We start from the raw sequence: 18,181 nt of genomic DNA on the forward strand, positions 1-18,181 counted from the left end.
TCAGATGTGAAGTAGCTGTTTTATTTTCTGAGGAGTCCACACTGGAAGCTCTGAGGTCAGTATCAGAATAGACTCCACACAATAAAATCCAGTTTCTACTTTAAACACACTCCTCAGTGATAATGTGTGAGGAGAACTGTGACAGAGAGACAAAATTCAGTCAAACAGATCAACATGGCTGCTGTTGTTGTCTTCATACATACAGGAATTAAAGTTGGATTCCAGCTGACTGTCTACCAAGATATACAGAGGCAGTGGTCAGCATTCATAAAACTATAAACTGTTTTTTCTCTAATTTCAAATGAAGCTGCGAATCAGTTTCAGCTTCCTCACAGCTCTGCAGAAAGATAAGATAAGATAAGATAAGATAAGATAACCTTTATTAGTCCCACACATGGGAAATTTGTTTTGTCACAGCAGGAAGTGGACAGTGCAAAAGTTATGAAGCAAAAATTATAATAAAATAAAAGAATAAATACAGTACACAACTGTACAGAATAGAATAAAATACTATATACAGTAGAATAAAATAGAATAAAATATACAATAAGATAAAAATAGAATACAAATGCTATATACAACTGAACATGGTTGCAGAGACTAATTACTAATACGTTAGTTATAAAAAATTACGAGAAGAAAAATATAAGAAAGAAAGAAACTCAGAATGAGCAGAGCTGCTGTAACAGGCTGCTGCACACGGGGGGCGCCGGAAGTAGATTAGGCTTACTGAAGCCGCCAAATCACTGGTTCTTACTTTAGAGCACTGTGATTTCATAAACCCTAGGTCTGGAAATGGGACAGAAGCTCTGCTCTGTATAGAAATACTGTCATCAGCACACAGAGACTCTTTGTTTCAGTGGAACAGCAGAAATCACTAAAGTCTTTGTGTAGAAATGAGGCATTCAGGACTCTCTGCAGATGAATGCTGCTGTGAACTTGAGTGAAATCTGCAGAGGAAATTGACTTGTTGCTTAAAGTCTCTGTGCAGATCAGTGAGCGTCAAACTGTCATAATCACTCAGTTATTACCTCTGTTTGCTCCTCTTTTCTCTTTTGATGGGAATGATGGTAAACAGGGTGGTTTGTGCTGAGAGTGGACGAGCTTTGTACTGATGATTCAGAGTGGTTTAGACAGCAGGAGCTTATATGCAGATGCTCTGACTGGGACATGTTACTGATGGTTTGAGTACTTCATCCAGCAGTGACTGACAGATGGATGAAAATAAGAGGAGATGACTGTCAGTGCTGCAGAGTGAACAGCTCCACTCATCTATGTGTGTCCCTCACAGAGGATATTAGTGTATCTGAGTTTTCTTCTTGTCTAATTGTGTTTGACTCGCGTGTTTATTGAAAGTGCCAGTTGCCTTTCTTCACAGTGAAACAGCAGAAGGAGATATGAGCACAAACATTTTTGCTAATAATTAGAATTTCACTTGTGAAAACTTTCATCAAGTCATTACTAGTTATGGAAAATTGAGGCTCTGGCCTGACTGCTGAATGCTTTGTTATCTGTTCAAGAGCCTAATGGTCCTAAACCAGAGCTACAGCTTTCCCCATATCCAAAAGGAAAGTGCCTCAACAGCCCCAGCTTTAGTATCCTTAAGGTCCTTGGCTACACAGATAAGATACACAAAGCTTTATTTATTTATTTTGCAACGGGAACAGGAAGTTATACTAAGCGAGTGCACCATTGTTGTTGGAAATAAGGACGAATGGTTGTCCATGAAATTGTTTTTCAGCTTCTCAGAGTCCTGTCTCGCTTTCCTCACCCCCAACCTGGCATGCAGGTAGCAACTCATTTGAAGGTCTTTACCCATAGGACATGGCATGCACTGTGCTAAACACTAGCTATAGTGAATCACCCAAAATTTCCATTGCGCTGGCCACTGCGCTCTGCCTATAAATATTTTTTTTTGCACTCACTCTACAAGTGCTTACTCATTGTTATTTCAAAACATGTATCTGGTATCTGTCATCCATAAAGAAAAAAAACAAAGATATATATTTCTTCTGTTTGCTAATCAGTTACCGATACACTGGGAATGTAGTCATACAAGTTCTTGTAGAGGGGGAGGAGCTGCTCTGCTGAGGTGAGGAGGAAACAAAGCATTTTAATTTCAGTTTGTACAGTCACGAAGCAGACGAGTGAAAACACGGTGAGTATTACAGAGCATTTATGGGGTGTCAGAAAAACAAGAAAGAATGTTTTTTACTGGAAAAAGTCAGGGGAAAGTTTCTCATGGTGGAAAAATAAATAAATATGGAAACAGCTTTGTTACTTGAATGTGTGACACCATCCAGACTGGAAGAGTCAGTGTGTGTGCGCGCTGGTGTGCTTCATTTCCTATAAAAAATATTTTTGATGGGTTTTTTTTTCCAGTTGTGCTCACAGTCAGTGTTTCTCTTCCAGGAAGCCTAAAGATGAGTCGTTTAGGGGAGTACAGAGCAGAGTTTCCAGGATCAAGCTCTGTGTCTATGAACAGTGACAAATCCAGAGATTATCCTCCAATCTTCAGTCATGAACCTGGACTTTCAAGCACACAGTAAGAGACTGATTCGGCTTTCAACCGAGTGAAGATTTTCTTTAGTTTCTCCTTTATTTCAAAAGGGATTGCAGGGGTGGAGTCATTGAATTGTGCTTAACCTCTTCCACATCAGCTTTTGTAATTAAAAAGCAATAGGGTATAAAATGAAAGCTTTTGGAAAAATAAATCTTCTGGAAAGTTAAAACAATTCTTGGAAGGTCAAAGTTTCTGTACAGGTAGACAGGAAAAGGATCCAAATGCAAACTCAAAATGCCAAGGCAGCTTTATTGATTGACCCCTGGAGAGACTTAACAGAAGTTCAAACTAAAATAAACCAGACATGCGTCAAAGAACAGACCAACATGCATGAGGGAGATCATGACATTGACAAAGAGAATCACAGTGCTTAAAAACACTGAGGGATAACGAGGTTATGGGAGACAGGAGGGAGACACAGCTGGGAGTAATTAGACTTAATGAGACAGAAGCAAAAGTAGCCACGCTGACATGAGACATGGCCTTTCAAAGTAAAACAGGGAACATGACAAACGCTGAACTGAACCTACATTAAAACACGAGGGCACAAGAACAAAACCTAAATACTAAACTTTTAACCACAATTCAACTGAAACATGAGACAATAATATTCAAAACAGCACAACTAGAAAATCAGAACATAAATAAAAATACCAAAATACAAGAAACTGAAGAAGCTGGGTCAAAATGACCAAGAACCGTGGTAGCTACAGGGTGACCTCTGTCCTCCTAACGTGTTGGCAGAATAGGCTAAACTTTAATAACATATTAGCTGGTTTCTATTATTTATGACCAAGGCTGTTAACGACACGGATTTGATTAAAATGACTTCTTCATAACAACCACTCACACAACAGCTGGGCTGCTTCCAATTTCTATAATGTGTTTAACCCCTTGATGTGTTTACTACGAAAGTTCTGTAGTTTTATGTTCCTTTGTAAAATAATTGCTGTCCTGTCAATTCACTTATCCATGATTTTGATTGGTTTGTTGCTGTAGTGTAACATCTTTCATGTGAAGAGCTCGACAGATAAATAGTGGTTACACATAGCAAGTTGGTTAACCAGCTTCCTGTCGCTCCTTCTCATGATTAGCAGTGTAGAATTAAGCAATAAAGCTGACTGAAAGATTCACTGGTTCTATAACAGACAAACCTAAATGCAAATCCAAACTCTAAATTATTACCTAAAAATCTGTAAGTAAAATGATTACCCTGGTGACAATCCTACAGAAGCTACAGCAGTTGTGACAAAATTCAGAAATTCAGCCTGATAAATTTGACGCTAAGAGAGAAGCAGCTCAATGACAGTACACAGGTACATGAATAACCTGTGCTTCTTTCTATGTTTTTGTTTCCAGACATCCCAAACATAAGGATAGAGCAGAGTTTCCAGGATCCAGCTCTGTGTCTATGAACAGTGACAAATCCAGAGATTATCCTCCAGTCTTCAGTCATGAACCTGCACCTTCAGGCACACAGTAAGAGACTGATTCTGCTTTCAACCGAGTGAAGATTTTCTTTGGTTTCTCCTTTATTTCAAAAAGGGATTGCAGTGGTGGAGTCATTGAATTGTGCTTAACCTCTTCCACATCAGCTTTTGTAATTAAAAAGCAATAGGGTATAAAATGAAAGCGTCTGTTTCCCGAATCCAAACTGGAAGCTGGTTCCACAGAAGAGGGGCCTGAAAACTGAAGGCTCTGCCTCCCATTCTACTTTTAAATACTCTAGGAACAACAAGTAAGCCTGCAGTGTGAGAGCAAAGTGCTCTAATAGGGTGATATGGTACTACAAGGTCATTAAGATAAGATGGGGCCTGATTATTTAAGACCTTGTATGTGAGGAGCAGGATTTTGAAGAGACCAAGTATGAAATTGATTCTGCTTAATCTTAAAGCACTCACCCTACTCACCCTATTAATAGTAACAAAAACAAAATAGTATTTTCAGAAGACTTTCAGAAAGGTAGGAGCCAAAAGGATCGGTAACCACAATGAAAACCTGACCACAGAAATCTTGATAAAATTCTTAAAATGTTGCACACTGTATTATAACAAAAAACAGGGTGCCTAGTGCTGTCAGCGTTAGTTGTGTTAAAATGACATTAATGCCATAACCACATTAATGTGTCAAATCTCCATTAGCGAGTTAATGTGGATCGCATGGAGCTGGATAGCGTCAATGCGTTAGCATGATGTAGCTTGTTAATCCGTTAGCGTTGTCCAGCTCCATGCACAGGGCAATCTGCATTAAGGGTTGGTTCTGATTTTCTGATTTTATTGCCTTTCTTTGGTGAGAAGAATTTTTTCTTGGTCTCCACAGAGAGAAGAAGAGGGATATGTCACGGTCTGCGGAGACAGCGTGTGCGGAGGTTTGTGTTGTGGACCCCAGTGCAGACACAGGTGAGGAGTACTGAACTTAAACACAAGGCGAGCCTTTGTTTGGGCTGATAACAAGAGTGTAACCAAAAGACACAACAAGAACTGTGGCGAGGGCTAAACAAAAAAGTAAACTGGAATAATACCAGAGAAAACTAGACTTAGAGCTTTTTATTGTCATTGCGCAGTTTCTTGCACAGCGAAATTGGGTAGCTGGACCACAAAGCTGCAAAAGTAAGAAGAGAAAACAATATACAATGAGGGAAAAATAAATAAAATAAAAATAAAAAGCAATGTATATATATATGAGTGAAACTATATACATGGTGTATGTGTAAGAAACATTGAAACAGAAACATTGTAGGTTTGTATACAAGGGCTATTATATAATATAATAAATAAATAAGGGTGGAGGGGCTTTGGTCATTTAGTGTGGTGATGGTAGTTCTACTGGGACCAAAATATTGCACAGGACTGAAAAATATTGCACATACCAAATATATTGCACATGAGCCAAAAATATTGCACAGAACATGGAAAGACTGAGATAGTGCACATAGATCAGGGGTCCCCAATCCCAGTCCACGAGGGCCGGTGTCCCTGCAGGTTTTAGATCTCATCCTGGGTCAACACACCTGAATCACATGATTAGTTCATTATGAGGCCTCTGGAGAACATGTTGAGAAGGTAATATATCCATTTAAATCAGCTGTGATGGATCAAGGACACATCTAAAACCTGCAGGGACACCGGCCCTCGTGGACTGGGATTGGGGACCCCTGACATTGATGATCAACAGCAGTGCCAGAGTGGATGTGTTGGAGAAGTCTGCTCAGACTCTTAGTTTGCATTAAGAGTTCTGACAGCCCACGGGAAGAAGCTGTTCTTTAGTCTGTTAGTTTTGCACCTGATGGATCTGAACTTTTTTCCAGAGGGCAGGATGTTGAAGAGGTGGTGGTTAGGATGGAGGTGGTCCTTTGTAATTGCCCTGGCTCTGGAGAGACATCTTGAGCTGGCAATTAAGTCGAGGAAGGGGAGTGGACAGCAGATCACCTTCTCTGCAGTTCTGATGACCCTCTGTAGGCTCTTCTTGTCAGCTGTTGTGCAACCAGCATACCACACAGGGATGGCGTGCACCAGCACACTCTCAATAGTGGCACGGTAGAAGGACACTAGGAGGTCAGTCTCAGCATGTTCCATCTCAAAACACTCAAGAAATGGAGGCGCTGCTGGGCTTTCTTCACTAGGGCTGATGTGTTTGTGGACCAAGATAGGTCCTCCAATATGTGGGTGCCGAGGAACTTAAAGGAGGGCACCCTCTCCACATAGTCACCTTTTATGGAGAGGGGAGGGGGATCAGTTCTTGTTTTGCGGAAGTCCATGACCACTTCCTTTGTTTTCTTCGTGTTTAGGGTGAGGTTATTGTAGTTACACCGTTCTGACAGTCGCTGGACCTCATCCCTGCAGGCGGTGTCATCATCATTGGTGATGAGCCCCATCAGAGTGGTGTCGTCTGCAAATTTGATGATGATGTTGCAGGGGTGCGTAGGGGTGCAGTCACTGGTGTAGATGGTGTATAAGAGTGGTGAGCCTGTGGTGAGCCACAGGGATGTGTGCTCATGTGTTTGATGATCTCTCCTTGACTAATTGTGAACGGTCTGTGAGGAAGGTTTGATGTGGAGAGGGTGGGAATCCAAGTTTACAAGCTTGTCTATAAGAATGTCTGGGAAACTAAGAGACAACTATGAGAAATGACTATGAAGACTATGAACAAGATTCTGTGCGGATGCACGAAAGAATAATGAGAAACTGGACATGAATTAATAACCAAGAACACGACCTGCACAGAATCTTGAAAACCCTTAACGTAACATGAGGGATGGAACACAGACAACGCGACACTGAATACAGGAAGACAGAGGACGTAAATACACACATGAGGTGATCTGGGGAAGTGGAGACACATGAGGAAACAGCTGACTAAAATGAACCTAATGACGCCACAGTGGAAGTGTAAACTAAGCATATAGAACATGGAAAAAAGACTTTCAAAATAAACAGGAAATATGGTGAGACGCAGACATGCCACAAACTTGACGACAAGAACCACAGAGACATGAAACATGACAAACAGCAATGTAGGCATTGCAGAAATTGACTAGATAATCCAAACCGATACTAGAACACAAAATACAATAAAACTCGAACACTGGGTCACACAACCCAGTGCAATGACAGACTAGTTGTTTTGTGGGGAAGCCAATGTCCTGCTGTGTTTAATGTCAGGATGTCCTGAAGGATTTATCTACAAACTTCTGCTCCCAGTGAAGAGAAAAATACAGATCAGCAGGCAGCAAGTAAAAGCAGCTGCAATGTGAAAATTCTAAAATCTTTCTGTTGATATAGTTTTAAATTATTCTGTTATTCAGACATTAAAGACATTAAAAATATTTCTTGCTCTCTAGTTTCATTGTTTCCCATTCTTTCAACAGATTTTGGTCTGCAAAATGTTTTAGATGTGTTAAAGGTCACTCTGAAGACAAGATATGAACATGTGGTTGAAGGAACTGATAAAATTGGAAGAGGAGCCCTCCTCAGAATGATCTACACCGAGCTCTACATCACAGAAGAGCAGAGTGAGGCAATTCAATACCAACATGAGGTGAGGCAGGTGGAGAGCGCTTGTAAGAAGATCCAGCGTGAAACACCAATCAGCTGCAAGGACATCTTTAAAACCTTACCTGACAAACAGAGACCCATCAGAGTGGTTCTGACATATGGTGTTGCTGGCATTGGAAAAACCTTCTTGGTGCAGAAGTTCACTCTGGACTGGGCAGAGGGCTTAGAAAACCAACACATCAGTGTGGTGGTTCTGCTTTCATTCAGGGAGCTGAACTTGGTCAGAGACGAGCAGTACAGTCTCCTGGAGCTGATCCATGTTTTCTATCCAACATTACAGAGAGTCACAGCAGAGAAGCTCACTATGTGTAATCTTTTGTTCATCTTTGATGGCCTGGATGAAAGCAGACTTTTGTTGGATTTCACCAACAGGAAGCTTGTGTCTGATGTCACACAGAAGTCAACCATCAGTGAGCTGCTGACAAATCTCATCGAGGGGAATCTGTTTCCCTCTGCTCTCATCTGGATAACTTCCCGACCTGCAGCAGTCCATCAGATTCCTCCCACATGTGTTGACAGGATGACAGAAGTGCGAGGCTTCACTGACTCTCAGAAGGAGGAGTACTTCAGGAGGAGATTCAGAAATAAAGAGCAGTCAAGCAGAATCATCTCCCACTTGAAGACATCCAGGAGCCTTTATATTATGTGTGGGATTCCAGTTTACTGCTGGATCACTGCTACAGTTCTGGAGCACATGTTGACTACAGAGGAGAGAGCAGAGCTGCCCAAGACCCTGACTGACATGTACTCACACTTCCTGCTGGTTCAGACAAAGAAAAAGCACAAGTACCATGAAGGGCAAGAGATGATTTGGCAACAGATCACCAGTGCTGACAGGGAAGTTCTTTTGAAGCTGGGGAGGCTAGCATTTGAACATCTGCAGAGAGGAAACATCCTGTTCTACCAAGAAGACTTGGAGCAGTGTGGTCTGGATGTCACAGAGGCCTTGGTGCACTCAGGAGTTTGTACAGAGATCTTCAAAAAAGAGTCTGTGATCTTCCAGAAACCAGTTTACTGCTTTGTTCATCTGAGCATTCAGGAGTTCCTGGCTGCAGTCTACATGTTCCACTGTTACACCAACAGGAAGACAGAGGTGCTGCAGAACTTCTTTAGCAAGGACATCTCATCTCTGGAAGATTTTCTGAATAGCGCCATGGAGGAATCGTTCCGAAGTATGAACGGCCACCTAGAACTGTTTGTTCGCTTCCTTCATGGCCTCTCTCTGAAGTGCAATCAGACACTCTTAGGAGGTCTGCTGGGTAAGACAGAGAGCCGTCCCGAGATTATCCAGAGAGTCATCAACAACCTGAAGGAGATTGGCAGTGGAAACTGTCCTGATAGATGCATAAACATTTTCCACTGTCTGTTGGAGATGAAGGACTTCTCAGTACATCATGAGATCCAAGAGTTCCTAAAGTCAGAAAACAAATCAGATAAGAAACTCTCTGAAATTCAGTGTTCAGCTCTAGCATATATCCTCCTGATATCAGAGGAGATTTTGGATGAGTTTGATCTGAAGGAGTACAAGACATCACAGGAGGGACGACGGAGACTGCTTCCAGCTATGAACAACTGCAGAAAGGCTCGGTGAGTTCAGATGTGATTAACATTACAAATCAGTGTATATTTGAATCGTTTTTTATCCGTACAAAAACATACTCATCATTCTTATTATGCTGTTACAGCTATTTATTGGAAACATAATATCTTAATTTAATTTTTTCACAAATCTTGTTGAGATGTTGAGATATTTCAAACAAGCGGGGGGGGGGGGGGTCTTAATTATTATTTTTTTTATTTAAAATTTGTATACATCTATATCTGCATCCAACAATATCTATTCAAAGCATGATTACATCACGGTGAAGGCTGGGGGGGGGGTGGGGGGGTGCATGCTACTAGCCGAATAAATTCAGAGGATTTTATTTCTGATGGGAAGGTAATAGTGGAGGATGAGGTTTTGAACTTTATTATGGTCAAAATGAGAACTCTTATTCTCATTAGCCACAAGTTACTTTTTATCTGACTGGATCAAATAATCAAGCAACTGTTGTTTGAGATGTGCGCAACTTTGTAATGCTGTGTCAAGGACAAGGGCCCGCAAAAGGACATAAATAACATTAAAGATGGCCTCGACTTGCTGAGAAAATATTCCAAGATTTGTGTTGCACTTATGAGACGAACATTCATGTTTTGGATTTGGCAACATGGATGCCTCACTCAGCAGATTTTAGTGGCTAAGCTTGGAGGTGTCTCAGTTGCCGGTGGACTCAGAAGCGCGTGCAAGCGAGAGCGCAAGCTTGGACGTGGCTGTGGCAGTAATAGATCCAGATGGAATTAAATAAAAACATGGATCACTGTTTCAAAGTGCTGCCTAGAAAGAAAAGATGTCACTCTTGCCAGTTGCCTTAAATGATAAAAACTGGACTTCGCCACTGTTCTAATTTGGCTGTCCAACTTAAAACAACAACCCTGTTTTCTTTTTATTAAAATGTAAAAGGTTTAAAGCCAGCTAAGCTTTAATGCCATCTAGACATGTCAACAGATGTTTTATGGAGATGAGAAGAAATTTGGTAGTCATCAGCGTAACAATAAAAAGGGATCCCATGCCTTCTAAGGATGGAACCCAGAGGCAATAAATACAGTAAAAGCAGCAGTGGCCCTAAAATTGAGCCCTGTGGAATGTCACATGACAGAGAAGCAGAAGATGATTTGGAACCAAGAAGGCTGACAGAGAAAGTTTTATTTGCCAAATAAGACCTAAACCAATTAAGTGCAGTGCCAACAACACCCACTCGATGGTTTAATCAAGTATTAGAATATTGTGGTCTACTGTGTCAGCAGTTAGGTCAAGCAATACCAGCGCAACGTGGTTACCAGAATCGCATGCCTGAAGGATGTCATTAAAGACCCTTAATAATGCAGATTCTGTGCTATGAAGGGTTTTAAAACCTGACTGAAAACCTCAAGGATGCCATTCCCAACATTCATGGCATATGATTATTGTAAGAAATAATATTTGCAAAGTGTTCCCTTTTTTGCCTCTTTGACAGAGTTCTGGTAGCGTTTTAGATTTTGAAATGATACATGCAGTTCATCCTTTTTCCACCTCTGTTGTGATCGATGACATTCCCTTTTAACAACACGAGTCCAAGATGGTTTGATAGCAAGAAAAAACAAACAGGTCTCCTCGGTATCAGAGGAGACAAAATCAGAAAAAAAATGTTATAGTGTCATCAAGAAAAATTTACGATATAATTAGAATGTTAAAACACAATAAGGCATATGGGATAGATAAGATATCTGCTGACATCTGAATTTTGGTTGTGGAAAACTCTGTCCTCTGCATGCTATTTGCTACACAGGATTCGTAGTTCATGGGATTCTGCCAGACCAAGTTCTTGCTGTCATGTTAGTACCCATTATAAAGGACAACGCGGGAAAAATAAACAGCAAGGACAATTATCAACCTATAACCTTATCTAGCATGGTATCCAAGGTCCTTGAAAACACCTTGGATAACTGAACATTATGTTCTGACCTATGATAACCAGTCTGGGTTTAAATCTAAACATGGTACAGATTCTTGTATGCCCATCAGTTCACACACATATAATGGGGTAGCTATGTGTCTGCCACTTTTTAAGTGAAGAATGGGGTTAGACAGGGGAGTATAGTGTCTCCTCTTTTGTTTAATGTTTATATGGATGATCTGTCAAAGCTGTTAGATGACCGTGTAATAGGTTGGAGAAGAAGAGGAGAATTATTCATGACTGTTTCATGTCAGTCAGATCAGATCAGCTGAACCACTGATGTGAAGAGACAGTGTCCAGCTTTTTTGCATCAAGTGGAATAATTAAATATAATGTGTCTTTTTTTATAATAACATGATTTTTTATTTTACATGTCAACACAGACTTTATGATGTCTGGGTCTTGGGGACAGTCTTTGGAACTGTGGCGTCAGCTCTGAGGTCCAACCCCTCCCATCTGAGAGAGCTGCACCTGAGTTCTATCAACCTGCAGGATCCAGCAGAAGAACTTTTTGATAGTCTGGGCCATCCAAACTGTAGACTGGAGATACTCAGGTCAGTTGACTGAAATTGAATCAGTTGTTATTTATTAAGGCATTTCAATAAATTGAACTATAAATGTATCCTCCTATTGTCCAACTCCAGCACTGTAAGGTGCAGAAAATGAATGCACCAGTCCAACATGTTTTTTCCCAATATGATACTTTAGTTTCATGGAACCACGACTTGAATTTTAGTGAGAAATTTTGGACACTGTATAAATATATAAGCACAAATGATTCTATTCACAGAAATTCAGCACTTGTACAGATTACTAGGAATCTAATAATCTTCACCTCAACACCACAACACTAAGTAACCAGTAACATTGGACAGCTAGAAATATTAAGGGGGCAACGTGGGTCAGGTAAAGACCAGAGGTTTGAGCAGCCAACTAATACCCTGCAGGTTTTTTAGATGCTGACATTTTTTAAGATGATTTTCTACATAAAGAATAAACAATTGGACTAAACAGATGCTTGAAAAGATGATTTAGGTGTAATCCATGTGTACCAGCTGTATGATGGTTATTTGTGTTTTAATAAAAATCACACAGAGTAAGACTCTCTCCAAAACCTCGGGACAAAATCTTTTTCTCTTAAAATATCTTAGAAGATATAAAGATTATATTAACTGAAAATAACAGTTACAATCTCCAGTTTGCACATAAACAGAGACATACATATACACACTGACACATGTGCTTAAACTTTGTCTGAGGGTTTAGAAAGAGCTCAAATAGGTGCTTAACAGTTGGTGTCATAAGCCGTCACCTCTGTTCAATGATGGTTGTTCACAGTGGACATCAGTGACATTTTTTTTACTCCTCTCTCAAGCAATCTGTCTTCTGTCTCCAAAATATGAACATTGGCATGCTTGAAAGTGTGACCTTTAGGTGCAGATGTACAACCAGTGTTTGTCAATGGGTGTTGCTAGGATTGAAATGCACTGGGATGTCATATTTGGATAACATTTTCCTGACTTTCTCTGTTAAACCTGCTACATGATTGGAAAGTATGCCTTTCCATTTGTCATACTTTTTGTCTCTAGTTGGTGTCGCACATTCTTTCCTGTGCATTTTTGCTGATTGATGAAGGTTCAGTTGGAATAACTGTATACACACGCACACGTGTATTTATTCCTGCTCTTTCTTTTCTTAGATGGAAAGTTCGCTGCCTGGTGGTGAAGGGTCTTCTCATTATCACTGTTTTCAAAAACTAACAAAATTCATATTCTATCTGTGGACTTGATTCCCCACTATCTCAGCCAATGATAAAAGTTTCCATCAATTATGACAAAGTACCTTCTCTGCCATTGATGAGATATTCTGACAAGCCACTTTTTGTCATGAAATGGCTGTGTGCAGGCAGAAAAGGACCCATCGCCAACTCAAAGGCGTTAACTCAAAAACCACAGCTTTATTGCCAAATGCAAATAAATGCAAAAATTAACTGGGAAATTCTAAGAACTAATCACACTGAGAAAATACACAGAAAGACACACAGCTATGAGGGACAATGTGACAAAGGACTGAGGGAGATGCTGACATAAACACGCAGAGGGCTACAGGAAAGAGGAAAAACCTGGGATGCATGACTGGCAGAAATTACACAGAGGGATGGGGAAGAGCAAAAATTACATGACGCACACTGTTGGGAGACTATCAAAGTAAAATAAGGAGTACACGGAGTCAATGACTGGAGGGAGAGGGAGAACAACAAGGAGCACGAGGGACATTACGAGCTGGGGAACATGGACAAACACGACAGAATAAAAAAATGAGGAGGGGAAAAAATGTACAAGAACTTACACCACTATACAAGCCATAGACACACAGAGGGAGACACAGAGGGCAAAGACACAAGGGGAAATCTAATAAACACTTCTAAACACAACAACCCAGGCATATAGAATAAACAGAGTGGACCTAAAACATCAATAATAACACAAATGGACAAAAGACAAAAAAAACTCAAAACACTGGGTCAAAAGACCATGAGACCTTTTTGTTTCTTAAACGATAGAGGGTGCTGTTATGTATCTACTTCAACTGTAAAACACTTCTGTTAAATATATGTAAAGAAGAGGATGAAGATTAAAGAAGTCAAACTTGTCAAATCCATGCTTCAAATAGTCCACCTTCAGAATCAGTTGGATGAAGAAGGGAGCATTGATATCAGGAATATATTGTGCTGTTCAAATAGCTGGGGTTCATAATAATTTTTCAGAATGTTACTCTTTAGAATATTAATATTGCTGTTAATATTTATTTATTTTTTGCTAAACAACCAATGTTGACCATGACAATGAGAAAGAAATGCGAATATAAAACCAGTTTTATGCTCAGATTTTGTCTGGGTTTTTTTTGTTTGCTTTGTTTTTTGTTTTTTTTTGGGGGGGGGGCAAAGTGCAAATTTTGTTTTACGATTGGCAATGTAGTGTGTGCATGTCTGTGTGTTTTGTTTTTCTTCTGATATATTCACTAGTTTCATATCCATGACACAAAATCTCTTGGGAGTCCTCATTTTTTTCTAAATATTGTCAAAAATGCTGCAAGTACATTTAAACTGTTTAATTTTTTTTTTTTTTATTTTTTTTATTAATTACTTCCTGAAGAAAACACAGAGACATTTCTCGCAAACTGGGGTTTGGTAATTTTTAATCAGTGTGGAGAGTTGATTCTGCTGTGCCAAATGTGTTTTTTTCTGCAGCCTGTTGCACTTGACAACAATGTGTACAGTTTGCAATAGGCTGTAGTCAATAGTTCATTAGACGTTCACTTGGTTTCTTATAAGACAAAGGTGATGTAATAAAATGACGCTTTGTAATTCACATCATTGTTATTCAGATTCGAGAACTGCACTTTGTCAGAGAACAACTGTGCTGCTCTGGTCAATTCTCTGAAGTCCAACCCCCCCTATCTGAAACGTCTGGATTTAATAGTAGACAACCTGGAGGGTTCAGGAATGAAACAGCTGTATGATTACCTGGAGAGTCCACACTGTAAACTACAGTTTAACAGGTCAGTTCCAAAAGGTTTCAAACTTTCCATTAAACATTTCAGTTTAATTTTCCTCTTGAACTTTTGATGAGCTGCCTTAGATACAGTATTACCGGCACCTGAAATTAAATTTAGAATAGAACAGAATCTGATCATTTAATTCATATTTACCCGTATTTCTCATTGTTGATGTGACATGTGCACCAGCTGTCTCACACAAACATGCATAGAATCACTTTATTTATTTCGTGATTCACCAAGATGTTAAATGTCTGTTTGTTTAAGTTAAGAAGGAATGTGCTGTTCCTCTTTGTGGTGAAAATGAAATAAGTGTTTTCCTAAAAATGATATGAAGCATATGCAACAATCTGTTTCAATCTTAAACAGATCCAGACATGCAGTGATGCCTGCAGACTTATCCTGAAAGAAATCAGTGGTCAAAGCGTAGCTCAACCCAGACTTCCTGAATCTGTTCCAAAAGGTACAAAGACAGTGTGGCCTTAACTCCAAAGTCAAGCTTCTGTTTATATATAAGGGCTTTGGAACCTGCTGAACTTCTAGGTGGAGTACAGGACTGAGCTACAACAGCTTGACCTCAGAGTGCGCTGAGGTATCTTTCACTTCAGGCAACTGCTGTATGTCTTTACTTCCTGGATGACTCCAATGACTCTTGAATCTTGTGAAACAGGTGCACTCAGTGCACTGCACCCATTTCACACCACTGAGGAGACCACAGTCAGAATGTTCACTCAAAACATAGATATGTTGTCATTTATCTTACAAGAGTCAGTAAACTCTGGGACAAGTTCTGCTATATTGTTTGGACTACTGATGACTTATTTTATACCTACAGATGCTCTCCTGAGTTGAAGGATACTTTTGAGGTACAGCATCTGCCATCTCGCTAGTCTTTTTTCTTCCATTTAAGGATGATGGTGACTGCTGTACTCATTGGGAGCTTCAGTGATGCAGACATTTTTCTGTACCCTCCCCCACCTTTTTGCCTAGATACAGTTCTGTCTTGGAAGTCTACATAAACTGTAATCCCTTGGATTTCCTGGCTTGGTTTGTGCTCTGGCATGCACCGCCAACTGTGGGACATTATCAAATCATAAAAACAACACAATCATCACCAATCAAATGAATTTTCCACAGGTGGACCCTAATCAAGTTGTGGAAAGATCTGACAGATGATCAATGGATGCACCAAAACAGGATGCACGTGAGCTCAATTTTTAGTGCCACAGTATAAATATACTGGTAAATGCAAAATAAATTAATCCATTTTGGAATATGGCTGTAACATGACAATATGTGGAACAAGTGAAGTTTGAATACTTTCAGAATGCTCTGTGTGTTTTTGTTTATTGCCTTACTGTTTTTAAAATGTTTAATGAATGTTTTCATGTCAGCAAAAGTCCAGAGGCCCAAAAATATTTATACAATGTGAGAATAACAAGACAAATACATGTCCAGCAAACATATTAAATATCCATTTATCATGATGATGAACTTTGGCTTAAAGCCTACTTCAGTCTCAGAGGTTGATGTTGGACTGCAACAGGCAATTAAATATTAAATAAAATATGTTCATGTGTGTAAACAGCTCATCACATTAAAGCAGATGAAAAGAAGATACTTGTAACCACATGTGTGTTTTTTCCCACAAAATAAAACAGCAAAACAAAAACACACACACACACACACACACACACACACACACACACACACACACACGTAAGACTTTAATTAAATGGATCAAAGCACATCAATAGCACAACTCACCACAGGTCATAGTTATCAATGACCATTTACAAGAGAATTCCCTGTTCACTGTCCATGTTGAGCACATCACATTTCCCAAAATCCAAAAATCTCATGAAAGCTCAATAGTGTTCTACTACAAATTACAAAACCATCTTATATAGAGATTACAGGCAATTCTAGGATCAAACTTTTAGGGGCAGTCAATCCCCAGCCATGAGGTCATGTATACAGAGTCTTACCATGAATGTTAGTTGAATAATGTGCTTGAAAATGAATCCAACCACATAGAGGCAGTCCACCAAATCACTGGAAATGTGTTACTGTTGTCTGAAGATGAGAGGGAGAAGGTGTGTCTCCCTCTCATCTATGTCCACAGGTCTATGTCCACTGTGAGCGACCATCTTTGAACAGAGGCGGTGGTTTACGACACCAACAGTCTGCCATCTATAATCCAGTTTTGACTTCCCTCCCCAGACGCCTTAACGCCCACTCACATCCTGGGCCATCTGACCTCAGGAAATCACATGATAAGATGGGGCCAGGTTTTACAATGAGCACACCCGAAACCCTGGCTGATTGGGACCCACACCCGCTTTCACACCTTGGCTCATGTGATTAGAGGATCCTTTTGTCCCTCCTTGGGGGGATACTCCCACTGGGTTTAAATCTGGGACTCTCTGCCATTTGACCTTAGAACTGAAGAAGCTTCTCGGATGAGAGGTGAAACGTCTTCAAGCAACTTAAAGAAGTCCAGACGCTTTTCTTTGCAAGGTCCTTTGACTACGATGACCTGGATGACCTTCACAGACACATGAAGCTGCTGATTTTGTAGAGTGTACAGTAATTTTAAGTCGTAGATTCAAGTTGCTCTTAGCTCATATGTTTGGCCACCAGGTGCCACCAAAGGGGACTATGTTCAAACTCTTGAAGTAAAGAACCCTTTCTTGATGCACACACAATATCGCTGAGATATGTGCCCTTAGGTCTATGGTACTCTTGGGGAATGTGGATGGCCTGGTTTTCTTGGATCCATATATAGCTGCCTCTGGCTTCTTTAGGGCATTATTGCTTATTCAGGTGTGTTCCATGTGGCGTATTTTTAGCTTTAGCTCAGTTGGCGATATATTGTGCAATTCTATTTGTACTGTATCCTTTTGTTGTATGATCCCCTATGCCCCCACCCTCTTCCCCCCCCCCGTCTCTCTTGTCCCAGGCATTGTCAAACTGTATACAACATACATTATAATAACTAAAATGAACAGAAGAAAGAAAAACCTGAACAAGAGGAGCCTATAGACAATTTTTAGAGCTGATCTTGGAAAAACAAAATGTGTTTGACACATTTTATGGTAATGCAATTCAGATCACAATTCTGATTGCAAAAGCTGCAAAAAGCAGGCAAAATAAAAACAAATATTAATTAATTTAAATAAACAATCTCTGACCCACACTCAGTGAACACGTCCTATCAAGAATGGAATGCAGTTCAACAGCTTTTGGTTCAGTGAAAAGCTTGAGTCTGCTCTGTTTCAAAAAGCTTCCCTTTCATTATGCTCTTTACTGCTAACACTCAAATTATACATCTTTTACTTTATCTCTGTACACACTCTTGTAAAAACCATAAAATTGAATCCTCAGTTTTCATGTTTGAAAAGGAGTAGTGCTGAATCTGTCAAAGCTGAACTCTGTCTGTTTTTTTTGTTTTTTTTTATTAGCTAAAGCAG

The 18,181-nt window shown here is 40.0% G+C and overlaps 2 protein-coding genes across 6 annotated transcripts in view; both read left to right on the plus strand.

The window, feature by feature from the left end:
• LOC106096770 (uncharacterized) overlaps positions 1-18,181 on the plus strand; it is a 211,578-nt gene that overhangs the window by 117,931 nt on the left and 75,466 nt on the right. The window lies entirely within an intron of this gene.
• LOC112843952 (protein NLRC3) lies at positions 1,643-16,321 on the plus strand. 5 transcript variants are annotated; one of them, XM_025903420.1, is made up of 7 exons: positions 1,643-2,158; positions 2,413-2,545; positions 4,883-4,962; positions 7,431-9,204; positions 11,534-11,704; positions 14,538-14,711; positions 15,846-16,321. In XM_025903420.1, exons 2-7 carry the CDS (start codon positions 2,424-2,426, stop codon positions 15,940-15,942), a joined length of 2,418 nt encoding a protein of 805 aa, XP_025759205.1. In that variant the 5' UTR covers positions 1,643-2,158; positions 2,413-2,423; the 3' UTR covers positions 15,943-16,321. The 5 variants fall into 5 exon arrangements, with proteins under 5 accessions (XP_025759205.1, XP_025759209.1, XP_025759206.1 ...); XM_025903421.1 differs by having other exon boundaries at positions 1,644-2,158; positions 15,078-15,945; XM_025903424.1 differs by lacking the exon at positions 2,413-2,545.

Source organism: Oreochromis niloticus, linkage group LG3 (genome assembly GCF_001858045.2).
Source record: "Oreochromis niloticus isolate F11D_XX linkage group LG3, O_niloticus_UMD_NMBU, whole genome shotgun sequence".
Taxonomy (NCBI): Eukaryota; Metazoa; Chordata; class Actinopteri; order Cichliformes; family Cichlidae; genus Oreochromis; species Oreochromis niloticus.